The following is a 24,933-nucleotide window of genomic DNA, read 5'->3' on the forward strand; positions in this document are numbered from 1 at the left end:
CAATAATTTTAAAAAATAATTAGTAACTTAATGTTAGTTAATGATAATATGGGCGATTATGCAGTACGGTTATCAGTCTTCTTTTCTGTTTGCTGGCATTTCGCCTGCATGCTTAAAGTCAGGGACCAACTCGCCCGACGAGCTGTACCCTGGCCATTTAATTACGCCTGCTTTCGAAATCGTGATTCGATATGCGCCACTCGAAAGCAACAGGCACCGTTCGAAGTTATGCGCCCTTAATTACACCCTTTACGGGTATAAAGGAGTGATTTGTAGACCGATTTCCACACCTAAGGGTATTATAAGTCGGTGTGCAGTGCGCGGGCGCTAGAAGGAACTGAAAGGACGACACAAATGGCGTTTGCGTTGTCCATTTTTTCCGTTATTTTGTCCTTGTCTGCATGCCTGTCTTTCACTAACGCGAATCCTTACCAACTTGCTCAACTTTCACTCATTCAGAAAGCCCCGTTATTAAATATATATATATATATATATATATATATATATATATATAGTTCGGTTAGCGGCGCGCACTCTCTTATTTTTTAAATGTGAAATATGAAAAGTTTTGCACTCCGGTAAGGCCTGCTATGCCAAAATCATAGGTTTGAAAAACAAACACGAGAAAGATAATGAAAATGCAAAACACTGTGCAGAGTCCATAAGGAAATATTGCAGAGCACCGATAGGGCAAGTCCGCAGAACAGGCAGAATATGAAGAAGAAGAAATATAGGGGCTTGTAGGATTATAACGAACCCGCCGTGGTTGCTCAGTGGCTATGGTGTTGGGCTGCTGAGCACGAAGTCGCGGGATCGAATAGCGGCCACGGCGGCCGCATTTCGATGGGGGCGAAATGCGAAAACACCCGTGTACTTAGATTTAGGTGCACGTTAAAGAACCCCAGGTGGTCGAAATTTCCGGAGTCCTCCACCACGGCGTGCCTCATAATCAGAAAGTGGTTTTGGCACGTAAAACCCCAATTTAAAAAAAAAAAAAGATTACAACACAAACATGGGCAGGTCACGGGAACATACAGCAAATAAAAAAAAATGCACGTTAACGACGGTTCGCAAGAAATTCATCAAGTCCGTCTGCGAGAAGATTCCGTATAGCTTTGAGATCCTAATCTCCGTTTGGGGCATGACCAGAGTTCCGAGCACTTATCGCACAGTGAACAGTTGCGAGCGTCGTTATCTTTATTAGTTTTGGTTGTCCTATATTCATTTATTATTATTATTTTTTTTTTTTTTGTAGCTGTACAACGTAGAGAAATGGAGCAGCACTCTCGAGGCTAGCCTCTCTCCACAGCAAATCCTCGTATAACAGAACACTGAGAAGGCAGGAGGAAGAGTACGATTTATTTCGCACGGAGGGGCGCTTTTCCGGTTGTTCGCTCAAGAAGCCACGTGTATCGCCGTCGTCGTCGATACCTTCGGGCCCGGCACGCAAGCTGACTGCGTCCGGAGTGAGCCCCCCCCCCCCCCCTAACCATCCTGCTCGTTCCCTGTTCGCGGACGAATGACCCCCCCCCCCCCACCCCATCTACCTCCCCCCTCACTCGACCCCCCGACGGAAACCGGAGCTGCGGTCGATGGCGCGTGGCAGCAGTCGTCGTGTCGGCAGTGTGTGCGGCCTCATTGTTTTCCCGCGCGTTTTCGCTGATGCGCGCGCAACCGTGAGCGCGCACTTGTGTGCCGAGCTGGTGAGAGCACTTGCGAGCGGAACCGTCTCACCCTCTGTCTCTCCCCCCCTCTCTCTCGTGTCTCCGTAGGTGCGGAAATGTGTCGCCGAAACTATCGCGCATGCCTCGTCGGGGTTGGCCGCATTTCGCCCGTGGCGTTCCGCGGTTGCGTGCGCGCGAAACGCACATGATAGGTGCCTGCGCTGCTGTAGAAGTCACGGATATATCCTGGTTCGACCGGCCGCTTGTATACGTTATTTAAAAACACACATTCGGGAGTTTTACGTTCCGAAACTACACTGTCGGTTGTGATGGGCGCCGTATAGTCGAGTGGCTCCAGAATAATTGTGACCGCCTGGGATTCCTTAACCTGTACACAGACCTAAGTACGCGATACCCGAAGCGCATGAATGCTAGATTTTTTTTTTTTTTTTTTTTTGCGCCACCAGTGACCGCTGGGGGCACCGCGAGCTTACGGTGAGTTATACCAGAGGACTCTGGTTACACACAGTGAAAGCGACGGCCTTTGGAACACATTCATTGTGACTGCATTTGGCGTACCGCAGCCATCACCCAGTGTTCGCCGGTGCCGCAGAAGGCGCCGGCTGCCATCCTGTCCGGGTGTCGCGTTTGGAGTACACGAATGTGTTTTCCTTTTTTTTTTTTTGTGCATTTCGCCCCTGTACACATGCGGCCGCCGCGATCGGGAGTCGAACCCGCAACATCACGCTCGCAGCAGAACAGCATAGCCACCGCGGCCGGTGTTGTACACACACGACAACGCGCATCGCCGTCAGTCCCTTATTCAAAATGAACTCGCGAGAGATTACGTGAACTCGAGTCCCTTAATACTTGCTAAAATGTTCGTGCCGACTGTAAAGCAGGGTGTGCGCGGAAGTGCATGGAAGGGCAGGGTGTGTAAGCAAATCGTGCGTTGCCTTTTAATATTGTGTCCCCCTGCGCCTGAGCGTGTAACCGAAGCCATAATCCATCATGAGGTTCGGCATCTATCACCCGTGGCTAGAGCGTTTGTTTGGCTGAAGTATCGTACGACTTTCTGCGCCTATGTGCATAAACCGTGTTTTGAAATACCCCCCCCCCCCACCCCCTATGATTACGAAACTATCCGCCTCACCTTCCTTTTCATTTAGTTTTTTTTTTTTCTTCCTCCCACTCAGTGTGCTTGCGTCGCTTTTCCTTTTTTTTTTTTCGTTTCGCTTGCCCGTGTGTAATCCTCCTACGAGTCTTTTATTTTTCCGTGTGTTTCTCTCCCTGTGTCGTGGAGGTTTTTCCTCGTCGTCTTATCTGAGACGCGTTGCTCTGCGTCCCGCGAGTTTTTTTTTTTTTTTTTTCCTTTATTTCCGCGACATCGGGGGGCTGGGCACGCCCCATGTGCGCGTGGCACCCACGCCGTATACTGCTTCGCCTCTTCACCCGTCGTCGTCTCGAGCGCTCGGGAAAACGGTTTGCACTAGAGTGTACTGGAACACTCTATAGTTTGCACGCACCCTAACGACGGGTCTTTCGGCGCCATTCTTTTGCGTCTCGTTTACACGAGACGGAGTCGTATTGCGCATTGGGCGCGCAGTTTGTGGGAATCGCGTTCGGTCTGCAGCGGTCACTCCCTGGCGTAATTATTCCCGCTGCTGCGTTTATTTCCTTCGCCAATATCAGCGGGGAGTATAGGCGGGAGTATAACTTACGGAGATTTCATTGCAGAACCAAAAATTAGGTAGGCACAAGTCGGGCTTCGTTATAGGGCGTTTCGCAGCACGACGCATTTAAAGGGTGTCTGGTTAAAAAAACAGCCACGACGGAGGTAGTGCCCAGGTACAACACCGGTAACGTCAGTTCCTGTTCTGGTGAGGGAGTGTCTGCGCTGGTAGCTCAGCGGGCCTTTCCTAATTTGGTTGCATCCGTGGAATAGTATACGAGCCCCGCTAGCTGTCGGCAATTTTTCCCTTTTTTGGCTGGTTTCAGGCGCCATCGCTCCAAGCCTGAAAATCGTAGTGGCCTGGACGAGGGATTCCAATTTGGGACTTTGGGGTCCTCATCGTTTGGTTCACTACGTGCATGCGTATACACTCAGAACCTGCAACGAAATCAAGGTCTCTCCCTCGCTGCGTCGTTTTCCCCCTTCTGGCCTGCAATAATCTGCGTATTCTCGGAACCCGCGTGCTTGAGTACATGGTGTGGCTGACAATCTCGAAATCATTTATAACCGTCTTGTACTCGCTGGTGCTTTTCCGTGAGAACTACAGAACGCGAGGAGACCTCACTGCATTTGTGGTTTCCGGCGAGGGATCGTCACACCGTGTACTTGTGGCTAGTGGCAGATGGGAAATTTCCTTGCAACGACAGCTATTCTGCTTTGTAGTCATGTTCATTGATTGTGAGGCCTAACTTTTTTTTTTTAGCACCGAATCACAAGTTTCATTTTTTTTTCACCTAATGAGAATGATTTGAGATGTACCGCTAGACGACATCTCGGCTATTCCGGCAGTAAATACTTGTTAATGAAGTCAACAAAGAGTATAACGTGGGAACTGTTGTCGGCCTTCATTCGTGGCCTGGTGGTTGCGGCGGCCGGTTGTGAAACGCACGGTCTCTCGTGCGATCGCTGCTACGAGTTCTTCGCCCACTGGAAGCGATGTCGACGGTGTTGTTGACGTCCGCCGTCGGTATCATCGTCATCAACATCCTTTCATGGCCAAAGGGGGGGAAGGCTGAAGTGACATCTCGTCTGTGTAGTCTGCGTACCGTCTGTGTTTAGGCAGCTTCGTCGTGTGGATCATTTGAGGCTGCCGTTTGAAGGAAATGGTGCGAGCGTCATGTCGTCGTCGTGCCGTCGTCGTGCCGCAGTCGTCGTTGTTGAGGCCTCAACACGCGGCTCATACCCACGAGGGTGATTGGCCACGCTCACGGATCAAGAAACATTTAGGAGTGGAAACTCTGCTGTTTGCGGCGACCAGAAAAAGTCACATGCCCGCGGAGCCGTTATCGGCGGCGCCTGGCGGCCTGGAAAGAAATTACCGCCGTTGAGAGCGCGCCGGAGCCGCCTGCCCGGGCGCTGCCTTTTTTTTTTTTTTTTCGCTGCGGCTTCTACAACGCGCCGCATGGCGGCGCCACTGTATACGGCCCCGTCGGCGCATACAACAATTGTGGCCTTGTCGCCCGCGCTCGCTCGCGCTGACGGGAGTTTCACCTCCTAAATGTCTTACTCCGTGGCCACGCTGTAATTAATGAAAGGTGCAAATGCCGAAGGATAAAAGGAAAAACAATGAAAAAGTTATCCTTGAACAACTGAATGATAAAATTTTGATGGGGCTTATTCACAAAAAAAAGTTAAAAAAGAAGAAGTTTAACCAACGCGGTCGGCGCCTCTAGCAGCGTAACCTTCCGGACGCTTCCGTGAACTTACGCAAAGGAGCTCTAATAGACCTGTCGCTAAATATTAACGTCTTCGCCCTCATTCTCGTCTTCCTCGACAGCCCAGCACAAACGTAGGCCTGCTTCATGTATTACACTATCCGCGCTTGCACCTGCTTCTGAATGCGAGACAGGCGGTTTATTATTATTGTTTTTTTTCGCTCTTTCACTTGCGTGTTTCGCCCCTCTGCATGTAGTCAATCCTCTTCCGCGTGCATTTCCCATACTGCGAACCGATGTGCAGGTGTCAGCTGCGCATAGGTACATACGGTGCTGCGGTCCACAGGCTTTCCAATTTATTGCTTACGCTCTCTCTCTTTCTTTCTCTCTCCAGAAATTGGAATGGTTGCAAAGTCGAACAGGGATCCCCCCTTTTACTATTATTTTTTATTTATTTTTATTTTTTAAATTGATCTGCGAGGCATTAGCCCCTGCAGACAGTCTGTCGGGGCAGTGCAAAATCGGGCAACCGCGTCCCTCTCCTCCAACAACCCCCTTTCCATCTACCCGAACCCTACCGGTCGACGTTCGCCGTGGCCGACAGAGTTCGCTCTAGCGATTGTGTCTCTGAGAGACCGGCGCGAGCGCCGTCTGTCGTGAGCGTCGTGCGCAGCTCGTTGTTGGCAGCGAGACGACGCGTGGTCGGCGGCCCCGTCCAGCTGCTGCCGCTGCGGGGCGCGCGGCGTCGGCGTTGCGCAATCCCCCGCCCCCCCACCGCGCGCCTGCCGCCCTCGTCGCTGGCGATGAGCGTGTCGCACGCGCGGGCGACACGCTTCTTTTTCCCGAGCGGTTTACCCTCGGTCTCTCGGTTCACCCGGATCCCCCGCCGGTCGTCGTCGTCTCGTTGATTCTCGTTCAGGCTCTGTGGCGGCGTCCCCGTAAAGCCCTGGGGAACGCCAGTGTTCCTTATTAAAGGGACACACTCGATGGAAGCACCAAATCAGTTTATACTTTCAAGTTATTCCTTCGCGACTCTACATTCGTTCAGGTTGCGAGTAAGGGTGTGCGAATAGTGATTTTTGAGAGCGAATAGAATGCGGACCGAATCCTGTGCAGGAGGCGAATCGAATATCGAATACTAGTTTTCGAATACTGGTCAGCCGTTATCACTATTAACTTAAGTCGATGTTCACGTTCCAGCATTCTTGAAGTTAGCAGGTTTCTGTAACTACATAGGACGTTATGAAGCACGAACGGTACGTTAGGATCAGGCAAGTAGTTTATTCGCATGCACATAACTCTTAAGCCTGTTTTACATGCAAGCGATCGAGCGAATTGAGCGAGCAGCGGCGCGGCGCTGCGAAACTTTTCGCGAGGTTTCGTTTCACCTGCATTGCCGCCGCGTGTTTTCCGTCGCTGCGAGTAGCAATGTTGCTGGCAAAAAAACACGGGACTTTCAGCCAGTCTCGGTAGTTTGCGACTACCAACATAAGCATTGCTTAGTCCATGCCTCTCAAATTTTTATTTTATAAATACATATCCTGCGCTTAGCAATTAACAATTCGTTGAAAAGCTCGTACCCCGTGTAGCAAGTAAGTAAACATCGTCCTATGCGCAGGCTTTCCCGCACTAGTCCTCCACTGGTCACGTGGCGAGGCGGGCCGTTCGGAAGCGGTGCTGGCGCTCTGCCGCCGCGACAAAATTCCAACTTGCCCGAACCTCGCCGCTCCCGTCGCTAGTGCCGCCGCCGCTCGAAACAGATTTCTGCGGCAGGATTCGCGAGCATTTTCGCTTGCATGTGAAACAGGCCTTAAGAGAACGCGAATCATCGCAGTACAGCCTGTAAAGTATGGCCACCTAAGCGACGTAGTCTGATCGACTACGCTAGTTCTCATGTTTTATGTCTCTACTATGCCCGCGAGGGGGAAAATTTAACATACTTTTGGTTCGTTTTTGTGTTAATTTGGGCGCAGTTCAAGTTTTAAGATATTCCAAAAGAATTCGAAAAAAAAATATTCACCTTTACGAATAGCGACTATTCGATTCGAGCTGAGCACGAGGTCGCGGGATCGAATCCCGGCCACGGCGGCCGCATTTCGATGGGGGCGAAATGCGAAAACACCCGTGTGCTTAGATTTAGGTGCACGTTAAAGAACCCCAGGTGGTCAAAATTTCCGGAGTCCTCCACTACGGCGTGCCTCATAATCAGAAAGTGGTTTTGGCACGTAAAACCCCAAATATTATTATTATTATTATTATTATTCGATTCGAAGACCGAATAGAATAAAACGCTATATTGGATTCTATATTCGAAAAGTTCCTAATATTCGCACACCCCTTATAATTACGAGACAAAAAAACGAAGGTCAAATTTCGAGCGCTGAAATCCCAGCGGTGGTTTGTCTGTGTGAAGTCACGGATTTCAAAGTATCCTTTAACATCTGCAAAGTTGTGAATCAGTATAAGTTCTCGAAACTTGCTAACTTCAGTCTTTCCATTTTTCTAGAATAAAAATATGCTCCTATCTTTGCCGATAAAATAATAACTGGGCCCTATTGCAGGCGCCGTCAAAATCTGTGACGTCACGACTGCCTGGTGCGTCAGGTTCAAGGCGGCGTCGCCACGCGTCTTTCGATTTTGCATCTGTTCTGACTTAGGAAGCCCTAAGAGTGGCATTTTGGTATAGTAGAAGGTTAAAATTCACTCTAATACGATATCAGTTAATATAATTTTTTTTAGTGTCCGAGTTCGTTCAGGAAATAGTGTGCAAATGTTACTGTGCACTTTAACAGTCCCGATTCGGCCAAAATTAAATCCGGAGTGCCTCCCCCCCCCCCACACCCCCGCCCCACTTCAACGCATCTGTCGTAGCGAAGGTGTTGATTGCTTCCGAGCGCTAAAATTGCTTCACTTAAACTCAGTCTGCCGAACCCCATCGACCATCGTCCCAATTTCATTATTTCGCCATATGCTTGCACGTTATCTTCCGATACCGAAAACGTACCGCGTATATACATCCATTCATACTCGCCGAAGACGATCTCGGATTGGAACCACCTGTATCCGCCCATCGTCACCAGCAGTCCTGAATCATTCGTCCTTTCAAAATTCGATATCCAGTATCCAACATCATATTACTGCGTGCGTCAACCCACTCTCAATCTGTAACGGCATTGACAGCATTTCGAATAAATAAATGAATTCGTGTGATATTTATAATCTGTACTCATCCGAAGTATTTCCGAAATTTTCCTTGTGGCTATTCGCAAGATATCATCAACAGCGAGACCATTTGCGGGATAAGTTGAGCCACTTCGACAGACGGGGTATTCTTATAACCAAAAGACAGCAGCATGGCTGATTTGGTTTTCTGTAAGGAACAGCATGGTCAGTGGCATATTGAAGGCTGCAAAATATCAGTAGAAACACAGAATTTTTTTTTTTTTTGCACTTCCGGCATTCCTCTGGCGCTTGCACTTGTGCATTATAGTCAGTCGGGTGGCGCGACACCTCTGGAAAAAATAAATAAGCACGCACTCTACTGCCAACCACCTCCGTTGAAGGAAAGAAAAAACAAAAATAACTAATGCTCGTTGGAGTCGGATCATTATCGAGTCCACGAGGAGAGCGCCTTTTATTTTTTATGCGACCCTTTTCGGCGACCTTGCCAGTCGTGAAAAGAAATCTTTGCTCTAACTGTTCTCCCCCGCTTGGTTTTTCTGCGCGTTTTCCTTTAACGTCTGCTCGTATTTCTTGCTTTTCTAAAGCCCCGCCGCCGCGACTTCGCAGACCGCGCGTCTTGGGAAGTGGCGCCGCGACTCCTCCCCCCCCCCCCCCCCCCCCCCCCCCCGTCGGCGAGGAAACGCCGTGAAGAACTCCCTCAGCCGAGCAACGTGTGCACCATATTACGGGGCACGCGTCTGCAGACTTGAACCGCTCTGATGCCGAGGAGCTGCAGGCCGCGTGTACCGCATGCTGGCGCGTGTAAGCCGCCTTCGTTGCGCCAGCACTTCACGCGGAGAGAAGCCCCCCCCTTAACGAAAGGCACCCTGGCACGCTTGGCATGGCGCCAACTCAAGCTGAATGCTTGATAAATTGAAGCGATGCACACAGGGCGTACATTTCAGCGCACACATAACACACAACATTCAGGATTAAGGTGTCGTACTGAGTTGGCAAAAGCATCACGCAAAAATAAGTTAAACGCGCTTTCGTATAGGGCGGGACTCAATGCGTAGACCCCGAGGTGCATTTCGTGCGGTCGTTTGGAGTGCGAAGAAGTTGTGATTGCAGACGAAGTGTTCAGTGTCCTCTCGTTCATTGCGCGCAGGGCGGCACAGTGGTGAGTACCCGTTTAGCACTTCACTTAAGAAGCGGTTGCGTTAGAGAGCCGGGATGCACAGTGCCCGTTTCGTTTGGTAAACGGAACGAGCGGTAACGAGAGTAGTAGTGAGGGTAATAAACTACGCAGTTAGTTGGCTGCACAGGACGCCTTGCGTGCCCCGCAAGGTGCGTGACTGTCGAGAACGTCGTCCCCTGCATTTGTGCGTGGAGTCAGCGTCACTTGTCACGGCAGTAGTCTCGACTAGTGAAGTCAGGCTTCCCAAATTGAAAGGCGTGAAATCTCTTCGGCACAGTCAATGTTTTGTGCGGCTGCACGCCTTCGTCTGAGACGTGACGGTCTTCATTTGCAGCCGTATGATAGCCACGCTTTGTTCCGTTCACGTCTGTTCCGCGTCCACCGGCATCCGTGTATGCGAAGAAAAGTAGTGTCGTCACTACTCTCGAGCTATTAACCAAAAAACGGCCATGCAATATACGTACGTGCACGTGCCCGAGCTATCACATTTCTGGTTTATCGCGCGGTACGAAACGAGACGGTGTCGATTGCCTTTCCGGCCGCTTCGTGTGCGCGGGGGGACCCTTTGTACAGTTCAGTGGTGGGTCCGGCCCGTACGCTCGCGGTCGAAACGCTCGCGCGCTCCCGCATGCCGTGAATGGGACGTCCCGTCTCCGTCCGAAGAGCATGGACTGCTCGGTTTTTCGCATACGGGATCGCCAGCCGAAGCAACTCTCCAAAAGGCACCGCACGTCGTTCCGACCGCACGACTTCCCGACTTGCAACCGCTATTAGATGCTCCCGAGGCCTATTTCATCCCATCCCTCTCTTTTTTTTTTTCTTTCTTTCTCTCCCTTTTTGTTTGTCGTTCTCCTTCGGCGCTTGCCTCGTGATGCCGTCCATTATCGCCGTTGCGCTGTTTCTGCCGAGCCCGAGAGCAAGCAGCCAGTCTGACGCGCGAGAATTGCGCGAAAGGTTGCGTTCTCTCCGTGGAAGGAAGCCGCGTACTTATGGGGGGGGGGGGGGGGGGGGAGGGGGTATTATTTCCAGCGCACCTGCGTTGACCTGCGGGGGCATCGCCGCTCGCTCTTTGTCGACGCCACGGTCGACGAACCTTGGCGAAATGAATTTCCGCACTCAACCGCGTTGTGTGTGTGTGTAGTACGTCCGCGGGAGGCGTGCGTATCGTTCTCCCTGACGTCCTCCCACCGAGCGTAACCTTCCCCTTTTTTTTATTTTTTGAAATGTCTGTCTCAATATCCTCTTTTCTGCGCGTCTGTCTCGAAATTTCTCTCTGCAGACGATCACTCCTCGGTTTCGTCTTTGCCGAGTGTGCGGAGACCATAGCTGACGTTAGGGCTGTTTCGAACCGCGCTGCGCCGTTGGCTTAGGCGCTGTGCGGGGTACCACTGTTGAGCACGAGGTCGCCGGCTCGATACCCGGCCGCGCCGGCCGCATTCCGCTGAGGGTGGAACGCGAAAACCCTCGCTTGCTTCAGATCAAGGTGCCCGTTGAAGAATCCAGGCTGGTCGAAATTGATTCGGAACGACGTGCTCGCATACTCGATTCATGTGTCAGGTGCACATCAGCATGTGCCAGTAACCCAGACGAGGCAGCGTTCCAAAGAAAGACGATGTGATATCAAGAGAGGCCGAACAAGGGAGTCGCTAGCGGTTAGAACAAAAGAACTTTTGTCTTCGTCCCTGACGGAAGCAAGTCCCCTTGTACGTACAAGCGTTGGGTCTTGCTTTGAGGCATTTGTCCGAAAACTCTTGATCACCTCTGTCTCAGTAAAGCAAATAAAATTCGTCGCAGTACAAAGCGCGTGCTTTTTTGTCAGTTTATTGGCCGCTTGTCGGTCACTTATTTTTTTGGTCACATTGTTGGTCACTTTGTTGTACCACTTTGTTTCGCGCTGGTGAGCGCGAACATGGTGCAGCTTTGTTATGTTTTCTGGGTGTTTTTGTCGTTATTTCTGTCTCCTGAGTTTGCCACGTTGTCTCCATAAACGAGAGACAACGTGAAATTTACAGCGGTTGCTCGAGACGAAGGAGGCGACTGTGTCGAGGTAGCTTGCGTTCGCGTACACTTGTCGCTATAGTATTTCTCGCGACGATGCACTCAAGTTTTTTCTCGTTCACTGTGCGCAGCATCAGGATGACCTGTCCAAGAGCTCGACGCCGCTGCTGACGCCCAGCCCGCAGTCCACTCCTCCGCAGGCCACCGAGAGGGCCTCGCACGTGGCAACGGCGGCGGCCGCCCAGCAGAGCCGCGACGAGGACGACACGTCGTCCGTCGAGGTGGTCGCGGCCTCCCCGACGCCCACGAGCGAGGAAGAAGGGGACGACCGCTCGACGCCACGCCTCGAGACACCCGTCTCGGACAAGGGCTCCTCGGCCGTCAACGGCGGGGGCTCCAGGAGCTCGGACCTGCGATCCTCCACGTCCTCGAGTCCCCGGGACTCTCCGGTCTCCTTCGGCCGCGACCAGAAGAGCTCCGTGACCGAGTCGACGACGACCGCCGTGATCAAGAACACCGCCACCACGATCACCACCGGCGCCGACCGGACCGACGGCTCGGGCTCGTACGACGTCCAGAAGGCGTACGACGTGCAGATCAACAACTCCGAGGTGCGCCGGATCTCGGACCTGCAGCCGCCGCCGCAGCGGGGCGGAGCCGTGCTCGTCGCGCCTCCCCAGCCCGCCGCCAGGCAAGCCGCGGCGCTCCACGTCGAGAACAACAACGGCCCCAGCCAGAACGGCGCGGCGGCGCCATTGAGGAACGGCGGCTCGCTGCCCCCGCCCGGACACGACGGCCTCAACCTGACCATGAAGGCGTCCGAGCTCCGGGAACTGCTGCGCTCCCGGAAGAAGAAGGACCCGAGGGAGACGCAGATGGACCTTCGCCAGAAGTACAAGATCATCGAGCAGATGTAGAGAGGCGCGCGCGCAAGGGCAGCGGGGATTGGACACTGTGCCGCCGTCTGTCACCTTCTTCGTGTCGAGGGGGCCCCCTTGTTTGGTGACGTCATAAGTGGCAGCCATATTGTTGGCGGGTGTTCGCTGTGAGCAGCTCCGGTCTTTCGTATTGTTTTTTTTTTTTTCGTCTTGTCTGTGCGCGCACCCCCGACGCTTTTGTGACAGCCTGAGAGAAAAAAAGACGCTCACTGTGGGGACACTTACGCCTTGCGCCGGGTGGTGTTATTACGCAACGGCATGAGTGAGTGTTTGTCGGCGCTGGTGTGCCTCTTGTGTGCGTTGTGTAATTGTTTTCTCCGAGCTGGTTTCTTTTGTCGCCTGTTGAGAGAGAAATTTTGCCCCGAGTTAAATGCCACGTGTATACAATGCGACTGCACGAGGCCCCACGTATAACGTCACGTGATTTACGATGTTATAGAAGCACGTGCGGCTCAGACTGGCGATGCGTCACACTTACGTTAAGGGTTTGCTAGCGTGGTCTTGTAGCTACATTTTTTTTTTATGATTGTAACATGGGGCTCAAAACATTGGTATGCTCAATACAGGTCTGCCAAAATTCGCCTCTATAGGACTACGTACTTTCAGTAGATCGACCGGCAGCTGCTGTAAGATGAGGTAAACAGGCGTGACCTTATGGTCGCTGCCTGTCAAATTAAAAAAAAAAACGCAAATGTCTGGGCAACTTTGCCCTTACATGTAAAGGGACCGGCTTTATTGTTTGTGATTGGCCCGCAAGCGTAACAACGCTCACGTTCTTAACCCATCGCTAATATAGGGCGATGTGGCTACATCACTGCAGAAAACCTCGCACCATTTTATTGGTGTGACTGTAGTTCACTGGACACAGCGTCCGTAATTTTTTTTTTTTCGTTGGACATATACCTTATAGTCTACTTTTTACGTCGTTACAATTTTGGAACGAAGGGTCCGTGATGAAAATCATTCCTAACCGTTGCCTTTTGCAAAGTCCGGGCGGACATTTTGTTGCGCTCTTTGTAGGCGGTTCGTGTTTTCTAAACAGAGCGTGTTGCCGTTATGCACCTCATAGCCTGTCTCGTCATTTCTCTCTTTCTCTTCTTCTCTTCTTTTTCTTTTCGAGATTGTCTTATACTAATCTGTACTTCTTGTCAGCCTCGTTACTTGTACGCAAGAGGGATACACCGTGTCACATCGTTGTCGGGCCTTGTCGCTCTCATATATATACTGGCCAGTAAAAAGAAAAAAAAATGTTGTAATCATGTACGCGGTCCAACCTGTGTTCTTGGCACACATGAGAGGCAAAGCCACAGTAAAATGAAACAAAATAATTAAAAAAGACAGCTCGTGGGATGGAGTTGGGCGGTGCGTTTCGGGTACAAAAAGGAGAGAGAGAAAAACATTTATTGAATCATAAAATGGAATTCTCGCGGATCGAGGTCTTCTCTTCTTCACGCTGTCTTCTCGTCGAAGGGAAGCCTCTTCAGCACGGGTGGTCCCTCAGTCCAGGGCTAGTTTCGCCGCGTGCTCTGCCTCCTTGCAAGTGTCGAATGCTTGCGCAATCATCGGGAAGTTGGAAGCTTGGCCTATCTAGATGCGCAGTTACGCGGCTGGGCGACTGTATCTGCTGTCGCGAGATATGGCTGCACGGGAAGTGAGCATTCGCCGGAGAGCCTCGCGTGCGCGAGTTTCTGGCGACTTATTTGCTTCCAGTGTTGGTCGTTTCGCTTCGGGTAACGCCTTTTCTTTCTTTCTTTCTTTTTTTTTTTTTTTGTCTACCGAATTCCGCGCGTAGCAGCGTGACTTCAGTCCCAAGGACGCCTTCACGGAAACGGTTGACGTCGATGCTGACGGCAGCTTACGTCTGTGTATACAATCTGAAAGAATGCCGCCGCGTGTCACATTGTTTGCTAAGCGTATGTGCGTCATGACAACAGCTAATAAGCCTGCCCCTTTCACTTAGCGTCTCTCTCTCTCTCTCTCTCTCTCTCTCTCTCTCTCTCTCTCTCTCTCTCTCTCCTTATTGTTTCGTTAATCTAAACTCAGCGTCTTAATTCGGTGCGACGTTCTCTCGACTAGCCACCGCGCGTCCCTAATGAACTCACCGTTCTTGCAGCTGTGACTTCGACGTTTTGGGTAATGCGCGAGTAACACTTAGACGTGTAAATTCGTGCAGGCGCTCAGACATCCTCCATCTCGAGCAATATTCCACTTTCCGTGGCGACCTTTCCTTTTTGTGCCGTCCTCAATGCCTTAGGGTTTCTAGCTTGGTTCAAGTGTATTACTGCCGAAGCTACATATTTCTTACTACTTTTCATTTGATTTTTCTTTTAGCCCTTAAATGATTTATGTTGAGCCTGTCGTTGCCCTATTGTCTCGGGTCACTGCACACCCTTGAAGTTCACGGCTACAGAACTGACTGCGAAAGACCTCGAATAAAGGCTCCTAGAACTTTACGATCGGTATAGCTGTGTGGCCGAGACTTTCTTTTCCGAGTGGCATCCGAGCACATAAAGCGGCCACCCGTGCAAGGGTCGGTTATGTTTACGGGGTGCGATAGCTGCTGGGACCCGACAGACACCTTAAGTGGCGAGGACAGGCGCGTTTTTCGTAGGTGGCTGCTGCAACAGTCGACATCCAGAACCCACTGTATGTCGTGCTGCCGAAAATTCGCCATTTCTGGCAAGCGATAGCGAAGACAACGGCCGTGATACCGTCTCTTATGCGTCCTATTGGACAAAACACGTTCCTGCACCCCTGCATGGTCCTGTTATAGCATCGCCACTGTACATCGACTGACCCGTCATTCTATGCGTTCGACGCCGCAATCGCCGAAATCAAACAGAGCCAAGGGAGCAGACGACGATAGCGATCGTACGCCATCTTGATGCCATCGCGCTATTTGAATTCGACGATGTTAACCTACCAACTCCCCGTTTTAGTCCAGTATGTCTCATCACGGAGCTCACACTGACTTCAGCTGTAATGTCTACGGTGTATACCTACTCGGTTGCGCCGAGCGCCACGTTAAAGTGCATTAAAATGCGAGCTCGTTTTCTCTCTCTGTCTTTTTTTCCTCTAGTGTTTCACGCGGAGTCTTACGCTGCATCGCCGTTCACGTGGCTTCGGGGCGGACTGGCTGCTGCTGCTGCTGCTTCTTGCAGTTTCCTCGTGGGTTTCGGTCCGTTTTCTTTCCTTCGCCTTATTGTTATTGGTTTGTGGAACGAGGAAACCGTGTGCTTTCATCCTCCCCGCTATGATCGCAGCAACTCTTGTTCTGGCGGGTGCGAATCCGAAAAAAGAAGGAAGTTTAACCAGGTCTCCCTGATCAAATGCGCGATCGGCCTTCATGGCCTACTAAGCTTACCTTCTTCTTTTCTTTTTCTCTTTCTTTCTTTTCTTTTTTTTTTCTTGAGCCTTCAATACTTTCGTAATCGTACGGGGACCGCGCGATAGAAATTCTGTGCCGTCTGCTTGTACTGCGCCGACCGTTTGAACGGATGCGACCCGCATCGGCGTCTCTGTACACGCTTACTTACGCGAAAAAAACGGCGAAAACAAAAAATAGACATTCCGTGGCCTGTTGCGTTGTGTGTGCGTGAGTGTGTGTGTGTTGAACGAACGGTTTGGGAAAGCAAGACCGTGCGCTACGCGCGTCCTCATTTATGCCGAGGGCGCGCATCTTTTTCTTTTTTTTTTTTTTCTTTCCCGCGGTGCCTACAACGTGTAGACACCGTTTCCCCCATATCCGCGCAACGCTGGTCGGTATAAAGGTGGGTACTTGTCGTCGAGTGGTTGCGGTCATTCTCGTCGCTCGTCTTCGTCGCAGGCTCATTTTATGAGGCGTATACGGTGATGTTATAACTGGCTATGTGTACGTTGAAAAGTCCTTGAATGCTTAACCGTTGTTGGGACAAAAGATACCATCTAAATAGCCGTTAAAGAAAACCACTAGTGCAACTACACCACTTTGACAATTGTTGACGCACGCGCAGCGTTAGCAATTTTCAGTCGCGCTGTTGTTTCCGTTCCCTGTAGAAGTTACTGAAGCATTTGGTGTGACCTTTGAATGAAGCTGTTGGCCGAGTTCCTTTTAATCCGCAACCGCAAAGAAAGTATAGTCGGCACGATGTAGACCGAGGGCGCGGGCACGCCTGTTTACGGCGTTGTAACAACGCCGTTGTAGCTATCGACATGCCTGCCACTGGGTGTACCTGCTTCAGTTTTAACCGCAACGAACGCGCCGACGCCACGCGACGCCGAATGTACGTCGACGTGTACGCTTCGTTGTGGTTGTAGCCATCGCGCATAGCCGTCGCTCGCATCTGTCGAGCCAGCGTTGCCCATTCTCGAAGCGCCGTCCAGTGCGTTGAGGTCGCTGCCGAGTTAATGCCGTGCCTTTGCGTTGAGCCTTGATGCAAATTATGCGTGACTGTTTTCAAGCGCTCGCAGATAACAAAAATCGGTTGTGCAGCTCTGCCTCGTAACATCTAATCTCTCTCTCTCTCTCTCTCTCTCTCTCTCTCTCTCTCTCTCTGTGCTTGTAGCGTTGTGTTCCAAGGTTTGCATTCAGTATGTGTTACGCTGTTCGGGGCTTGTGTAACTCATGAGCAATGCGGGAAAGCGTTGTCTGAATCAAACAAATTTCTTTATGCTTAGTGCTAGGGACGTCTTCCGTTCCTGACTGCCATGGCGTCGAGCTATTGCCTCTCGCTTTTTACTCCGCCTTATCAAATCCGGGCAGCGCGTTGAACAGCCTGCGCGTATACCACCAGTCAATAGGGAAAGAGCTATACCCCGCTGCCTGTTTCTGGGAGGTAGCAAGGGCTTGGGTCATTCTGCGTCGACAATCCGTCCGTGGTCCTTGCATTCGAATATATATATATATATATATATATATATAATGCGTTACAAGCCTGTCACCTGCGTGCTGTGTTTACGCAACTATGCACTGAATCAAACGATGGACCAAGTGCCTTAACCATCACCTTCCCCGTATCTACGTCAGCTGTGGTGTTATTCACCAACTTTGGCTATATAATATACATGGTTGTGACGGTTCCCGCTAGACTTAAAGTGTAACGCAATCTGTACCTTTTGGGGGGAACAGTCCTCCGCCGACGTAAAATGTTTTGCATATGTAAATGTATAAGTGTGCGACCTCGTGATCGGTCACAGTGGTCAAGGTTATCTTTAAAAAATGGAATTCGGGACCCATACTTGTTGTCCATTGACTGTGGCACATAGCGGCTGTTGGCGTTCGCGTTTTTTTGAAAGTTTTTACAATTATAAATGTTTATAACTGTGTGTATGTGCGTGCGTACATGTGTGTGTGTTTTAGCTATGCACGTATCGTTGCCTCTTGATGTTATGGTTGTGTGAAATGCGCCGGACCCTTCAGTTCATTGGTTGTGTGCAATGTGATGCCTGCAAACTACGTCTTCTACGGCATAGAACAGGGGTGAACGCCGTGTAAATAGGCGGACCCGGAACCAACAAGTGTTTCTTAAATTCCAAGGCGTCGCTTGACTCGTATTTACATTTCCTTTTTGTGCGTTGTTTAATTTCCTAACTTGCGGTCATAGTCTATGAAAGCGCTCATCGCGCGATTTTTTGCTACTTTATATTTCTGAATAATATATATTATTGCAGCTGTGACGGCTGTGCTTTACGGCTTCACAATAGTCTCGCCTAAAGTTTAGTGGCCAATGGGCGTTTTGGCCACAACAAGGCTGCTTCACAGTACGGCTCTGTTTTGCTGTTCACATTCTGTACGGTAAACTCTGCGTGTGCCGTTGACGAGTCGCTGCTGTGGCGTCCAGACGATGCGTGAAGTGCCAGCCGTCTCGGATTTTGGTTCGAAGCGCTCTTACACACTTTTGAGGTCTCGACTATTTTTGTGGTTACGATTTCTCCGTGCTCAAAGTGCCTTCGTAAAGCTTCACCGATGTATCCAGAGATGCGTGTTGCCTTCCCGGGCCAGTTATTTCACTTAGCAGATGGGTGACAGCAGACGACAGTCGGCGCTAACCGACAGGAGTACGCCGATTACAACCGCGATTGAGCGATGACGCCATCGTCGATCGAAGCAGTCTGCTTTCCTGACGAAGATTTACTCTTCACTTCGTAATTGTATGTCGTTAAAAAGAGAAGGGTGGGAAGGGGGGAGGGAGGGGAAATACACGGCGTGACGTTCTTCTCTAGACTGTGAGGTTTTCGGTTTTTGTAGGCCAGTCATATTATGTGTGTAGACTAACGAAGTGGCATTCTGAGAAATTCCGACGAGCATCACTGTCGGTCTCGTCTGTCTTCGTCTCTCTGTAGGTGTGTGTGTGTGTGTCACGTGTACCTCCAGAACCAAGCGTTGCTGGCTGCCTTAATGAAACTACGCATTGTTATCTCGGATGCCCGCGACAACCCAATCTACAGATGCTTTTTCGATATCAGCGCGGGGTCCACATGCTTTTTTGCGTGTCTTGCTCAACGGGAGTGCCTTCACCAACGTTCGTATATATGCATATACTGTGCGCAGCGAAATCCGCCTCGCTAAAGAGGCGAGACTTCTAACACGCGTTTGTATCTTCAACACTACGGTTTTTGTGCTAAACATCTGTAATGTTTTTTTTTTTTTTAATCTGTGTTGTACGCTGCGGACACTACAGTATGAGGTTGTTTTCTTTCTTTCTGTCTTTCTTCTGGACCATATACTCCTCCTGTTGGCACTTTTGTTCTGTTTTGTTTAAGAGACGTGCTTTTTTTTTTCGGCATTTCCGGTGCCGTTCTGTTTTGGAAATCTTGTTGTTGATGTGTTCCCTGGTCACGCGGGGAAGGCAACTTGAGTGAAATCAAATAAACGTCTATTTAGAAGTACCGCACTGCGTTTTTTTTTTTTTGTCTGTGTGTATGCGTGTGTGGGTGTTTCGTTCGGCATGAAGTTTCCTTTGGGCGAAGCTTTCGTGTGCAAGAAATGTGGTCCGATCAAACTTGGAGGCGAGCATCAGCTTTTGTTTACGCAATCTGTATGGCCAGACATCGTATAGCCAGCTTTCCGGTATACTTCCTCCCGAAATCTGAAGAAAGGGGGGGGGGGGCTCCTTACCAGGTTCGGCCATTTTTAAACAGACAAGCGCAGTGCGTACATCACGCACTAACGATCGTGTGGGCAAAGTATTGCGGCGCTGCCCGCCCGCGAGGAACAGCCGAAATTTCAGACCAAATGCCGCGCGCCTTCCCTATCGAGGAAGCTGAGTTCCCCGCCAGAGAATCAAGGTCACATGCACGGATGCCTCCTCGCTGTGCTATCTACGTCACTCACCTTGGCACGTGGCTTCGGCTAATCATCGAACGCGGGAGGCGCAGAGCCGCCGTTGTAAATGCGCCACGCAGCAAAAAAAAGAAAAAAAAGAAAGAACAGAGGTGGCGAAATGGAGGTGGGGATCGACGCCGTGGTCTGTCCCTCGGCCCCGGTATGGGAGAAGCCAGGGAAAGAACACCGCCTGGAAATGCTACTAGAGGTAAAGAAAGAGAGTGTCTCCGTTGGCTTTATCTGTTGGCAGTGTAGGGGTTGAGTAGGACTTCGGGATGAAAACTTGGGAGGTTTATTTACATTATTTACAGTGAGAGTAAATTAACAGTCTTAAAGTCATTACGGGCCGGCAGCAACTCGGACGCTGCGGCCCGCGGCAAGAAGCTCGAAAGAGTAGAATCACGGAATGCTCTAGGAAATGCCCTTTGCTGCTCCCGGTCTGCGTCTTTTAAGCCCTTCGGTGTCTCGAAGACACGTCACGTTCGGCCAATGGGAGAGCCCGCTCAGGTGACGCCATTTTCGGCCAATCGGCGAGCCCGCTCGGGTGTCGTCATTTTCGGCCAATGGTAGGCGCCCGTGCGATGGAGTCCCACCCGGCGAAGAGAGTCGCTGCTTGGTCCCCCTGCGGTCTTGCCTCGCTGACTTGCAATGCGCCGTCACAATAGATGGATGGGGGCGACGCCGCCAGGTTTTCACGGCGCATTACAGCCGTCTTGCTTCGGGAGCCACTTTACCCGCAACAGTGCCAGGCTCTCGCTTCACTTTCGGGAAGAGTCAAGCAGTGAATAGCTGCACCGGCGGCACACGAAGTGGGGGCCGCCAACTTGTTTGCACGTGCCGCGCCTCAGGAATGTGGTATCCGTGTTTCTGCGCTCCTTAATTAGCTGTGGTGCGATTCGATGTGGTCTGGGGAGCTCGAAGTAGTCTCAGGAAACTGTCCCGTATCTAACAGCAGTGACGCTCAGTTAATTTCTCCTGTGTCCTCCAATAATGAACCAATGTGATATATATATATATATATATATATATATATATATATATATATATATATATATATATATATATATATATCGGTAAAACGCTCCTTGTACGGCGTTTTACAGTTTCCAGTGTGTAGCCAATTTGCAACGGGGCCTGGTGAGGGGCCGGTTAAGCAATATGTGGCAGAGAGCTGTATATATAAGAGAATTTCGACCATACCAGCTGCGAAAGACCCCATTGGCCCTTTGTTTCAAAAGCCTGAAATTTGATTGGCAGACAGCGTGGAGTTCCGTTTACTCACGTGTCACCTGAGATGACAAAGCTAAGTGTAAAACGACACTTTCTTTTTTTAGCACTACCAAAAGATGTAAGCTTGCATTGTAAGCAAAGTCAAACAAGAATAATTATGGGGTTTTACGTGCCAAAACAACTTTCTCTTCATGAGGCACGCAGTAGTGAGAGACTCCGGAAACTTCGACGACCTGGGCGTTTTTAACGTGCACCTAAATCTGAGTACAGGGGTGTTTTCGCCTCCATTGAAATGCGGCCGCTGTGGCCGGGATTGGATCCCGCGACCTCGTGCTTAGCAGCCCAACACCATAGACACTAAGCAACCCCGGCGGGTGCGAAGTCAAACAGTATTTTCAATAACTGCCTTTCTTGAAGTCGTTTTATCCATTTCAAGCACTTCAGAAGGCGAATTAACATCCCACAGAAAGGTGCCTGCACATGCCCGGCGTTTCGTAACAGGTATGATTGAAGATATCTGGTATAAAGTCATTGCTACACATAAATGTCTGGAAAAGATGATTTTGCGAAAAGGAGTGCAAAAGAGTTTTCATACGGCAAAGTTATCGCATAATTTTATTTACAGTTTGTTTCAGGCAACTTGTGCCAACCTTGGAGAAAAAAAAGAACGTTGTGCCCTACACGAATGCAACCACTGGACATTGTTGACTACTCTTGAACAACTGAGATTATTGCTGTGGGCTCGAATATGTAATTATCCAAAATTAATAGGTAGTGCCTAAAAAATATCGGCCATGACGTGTTTTCAGCTTCGCAATCACTTCCGGCGCATGCAGCCCGCAAAAGCATAGCCTTCGAGATCTATTTCTGTTACTCAGAGGCAACCAAATTGTTGGGACGTGGATTTAAAAACACCACGTATTTGCCAACTTTACAAGTATTCATTTCCTCGCACAACCTGCAACGAAGAAGTTTCAAAGCGCATTGAAAAATCTCCTATTAGTCTCTTTTCATTAAGGTGGCTCTTGTTTTATTTTGCAGGCCTCCAAAGAAAGCTTGTGAAATCAGAAAAAGCATCACGTGACTGTGCGCTTGCCCGCAGTGGCATTAGTGTCATCAAACATTGCTTTTTTTTCTGTAACAGATTAACTGACCAAGGATTGGCGGTTGACAAAACCATGCCGCGAGACGGTGCCGTTTGCTCCAAGAAGATACGTAGAAGCGTTGATTTACAAGAAGATGCCATTGTCGTGTGGAAGGAAATGTTGAATGGCCGACTGAGAGAGCACACATCTGAAAGTTAATGCTTACCGAGACGGTCATATCTGTGTTCATTATAGGGAATACGGCTGCGCTCCTTTGTTTAAAGGATGCACGGTTCCGTCGAGACACAAAGGTGCAAGAGAAACAATAGGAGCTGAATCTATCAGGAGGAATGGTGCGATGTGCGTAAGCGCAGCATCTGTCGATATACTTGATAAGGGAGATAATCCACTACTCGAGTAGTGGGACGTTTTCAGCAGGAATTTCGGGCGAATGAACACGTATGGTAAGTCACGACCGTGTAAAGCGAATATAGCAGTGAAACCAAGGAGAACAAAGAGGTAATTAGCTTTGGTCGGAATTGAAATGCAGCAAATATTGAGGAAAAGGGGGGAAATGAAGGTTGACGAAAACATACCTTGTCGCTGGTGGGAGCGGAGCTCACAAACTCTATATTAATTACGCGTGCGTTGCACTACCAATTGTGCTACGGCGACGGCCATAGAGTTTCTCACTATAACACCTAGAGGGAAATCCGGCGCCACCGTCTATGAGAGTTTCCTAAAGGGTGCTGTGGGGGGGGGGGGGGGGGCCTCAAGGGAATGACGGTATATCTGTCTGCGAGGCTCGTGTTAGGCTGGCGTTGTAAGAGGCTTCGTCTAAAACGTGGATATAACTACACAAATAACGCGTTCTTGAAGTAAAAGCTTCATAAAATATTTCCATTCACGCATATTACATCTTTACTCGCCTACAATGCATCACCAAGCGAAGAAAAGCAAGAACAGACGACAAACTGTTTCAAAGCGATCGCGAATCTTGTCGTCTGTCCTCCAACTTTCGCGGTCCGCTGATACTTGTTACGTTTCATATAATTATACATGCAATAACAAGTTCTCATAGTTAAACAAAACAAGCTTTTGTGTAATAATAAAGCTAAAACAGCTTTTTGCGTGCTGTTTTAGTAGAAAATGAATCATTGTGACAGCCGGAACGGTGCTTGCCAGGCGCGTCTTCAAGGTGTCCCGGCTCTCCGAGAACAAACGATGCCAATCCGAAGTCACAATATACCGGCATTCCCATGCATACCACAGCGCAGCAGCGCCAGATTTCCCTCTAGGTATATATAATATAGTGAGAAACTCTATGGCGACGGCCAGCAATCCGGCCATAATCGTGGATATTTATGTATTTATGTGTACTAGATCTAGCCCTGGCACTGCTGGCCAGCGCCACTGAAGGCCGTGGCGGACGGATGGGGAACATACTTTTATTTTTTGCCCGATTGCGTCACGTAACACGTGACCTTGGGAGCAGACCCGTAGCTAATACCCTCGTATGCCACCTAATGACACCGAGGCTGCCTGGTTAGACACCCTCGCTATGAATGAACGCGAATAATGGAAACCGAGGCACTGGATGTTTTTGTTGATCACGACCATATACAGACAACAGGCAGGGAAGCCGAGGAAAGCATAGAGGTAATTAGGCTGTGGTTGAATTTGAAATGTAGAAAATAATGAGGAAAATAGGAAATGAAAGTGCAGGAAAATATAACTTGTCGCTGGTGGGATCCGAACCCACAACCTCCGCATTGCGTGTTCTGCGGAGGTTATCGCATTACTGGTTAATGCAATTACACTAACGCGGAGGTTATATGCATCGCTCCGTAGTGCGGAGGTTGTGGCTTCGATTCCCATCAGCGACATGTTATCTTCTCGTCCACTTTCTTGTTCCTTTTTCCTTAGTATTTTCTAGATTTCGAGTTCAATCTCAGCTTAATTATCACTAGGCTTTCATTGGCTTCATTGCCTTTTGGCTATGTGTGAGCGTGACTATCAAAAGTGGAACCCCTCGGTTTCCGATATTTCTTGTTCACACACGATATATAAGTGTGATAATTTTTCTGTGAATACACTGTTGATGTTAGCGCACCTGCAGTGTCTACGTCTCACCCTCGTGATTCTACGTTAGCGGTTAAAATGCTCCTGAAGTACGTTCACTAACGTGCTCGATGCGAAGCCCACAACGTAGTGCCAGTTACAATGTGTCCTCACAATATCTGCCTTTCTTTTCTAGCGGTCACGAATACGACCAAAACTGCCCGTCAAATTCGCTTTTCTCGCACTGCCGAAATGGCGCAAGTGACGGCAACTCCCTTCATAATAGACGGGACAGAGGCATGGATGCAAGGCAGGGAGGTTAATTAGACTGTCCAGTTCTCTACCCTACACGTGAGAATAGGAAAGAGAGAGAGAAGACAAAATGTTAAGATTAACCTAACTCACTATACTGTAGTTATGGGCGACTTGAATGAAAGACTGGGGAAAAAGAATACTGGGGAACCAGCAATTTCCAACTATGGCGTCGATTCTCGGAACAGTAGAGTATAGAAATGCTTGTCAAATTCGCGGAAAGGAAGACGCTGCGAATAATAAACACTTCTACAGCGAAGCTGTTAAGGGCTAGTTTCCCCACTATTGTGTCCGCGTGTAGAAAAAAAAATCCTGAAGATAGTGCAATGTCGGGCCGAGCCGCGGCGGAGGTGACGCAGGCACCAAGCACTCCCCACACGTGGGCCGATCCCGAAGATAGTGCAACGCCGGGCCGACCCGGCGTTGCACTATCTGAATGGCCCCTTAATGGCGACCCAGTTCGCCATTAAGGGGCCCACACACACAGCTTCGCTGGTCATCCTTCTTCACAGAGTCGCAGGGCACTGAGTTTTCTTCAGGAAGCGCAGCAACAGAAAGTGGACCAGAAAAGCCCCCCCAATGGTGAAATAACAAA

The 24,933-nt window shown here is 49.9% G+C and overlaps 1 protein-coding gene across 2 annotated transcripts in view; it reads left to right on the forward strand.

The window, feature by feature from the left end:
• Positions 1-19,215, forward strand: part of LOC142560739 (uncharacterized) — a 133,263-nt gene extending 114,048 nt beyond the window's left edge. The window contains exon 6 of one of the 2 annotated variants that reach the window (XM_075673039.1): positions 11,541-19,215. In XM_075673039.1, coding sequence (XP_075529154.1) covers positions 11,541-12,326 — 786 coding nt within the window. In that variant the 3' untranslated portion in view covers positions 12,327-19,215. The remainder of the gene's footprint in view (positions 1-11,540) is intronic. The other variant, XM_075673040.1, reaches the window with a different exon arrangement.
• Positions 19,216-24,933: the final 5,718 nt, after the last annotated feature.

The sequence above is a fragment of the Dermacentor variabilis genome, chromosome 10 (assembly GCF_050947875.1).
Source record: "Dermacentor variabilis isolate Ectoservices chromosome 10, ASM5094787v1, whole genome shotgun sequence".
Lineage (NCBI taxonomy): Eukaryota > Metazoa > Arthropoda > Arachnida > Ixodida > Ixodidae > Dermacentor > Dermacentor variabilis.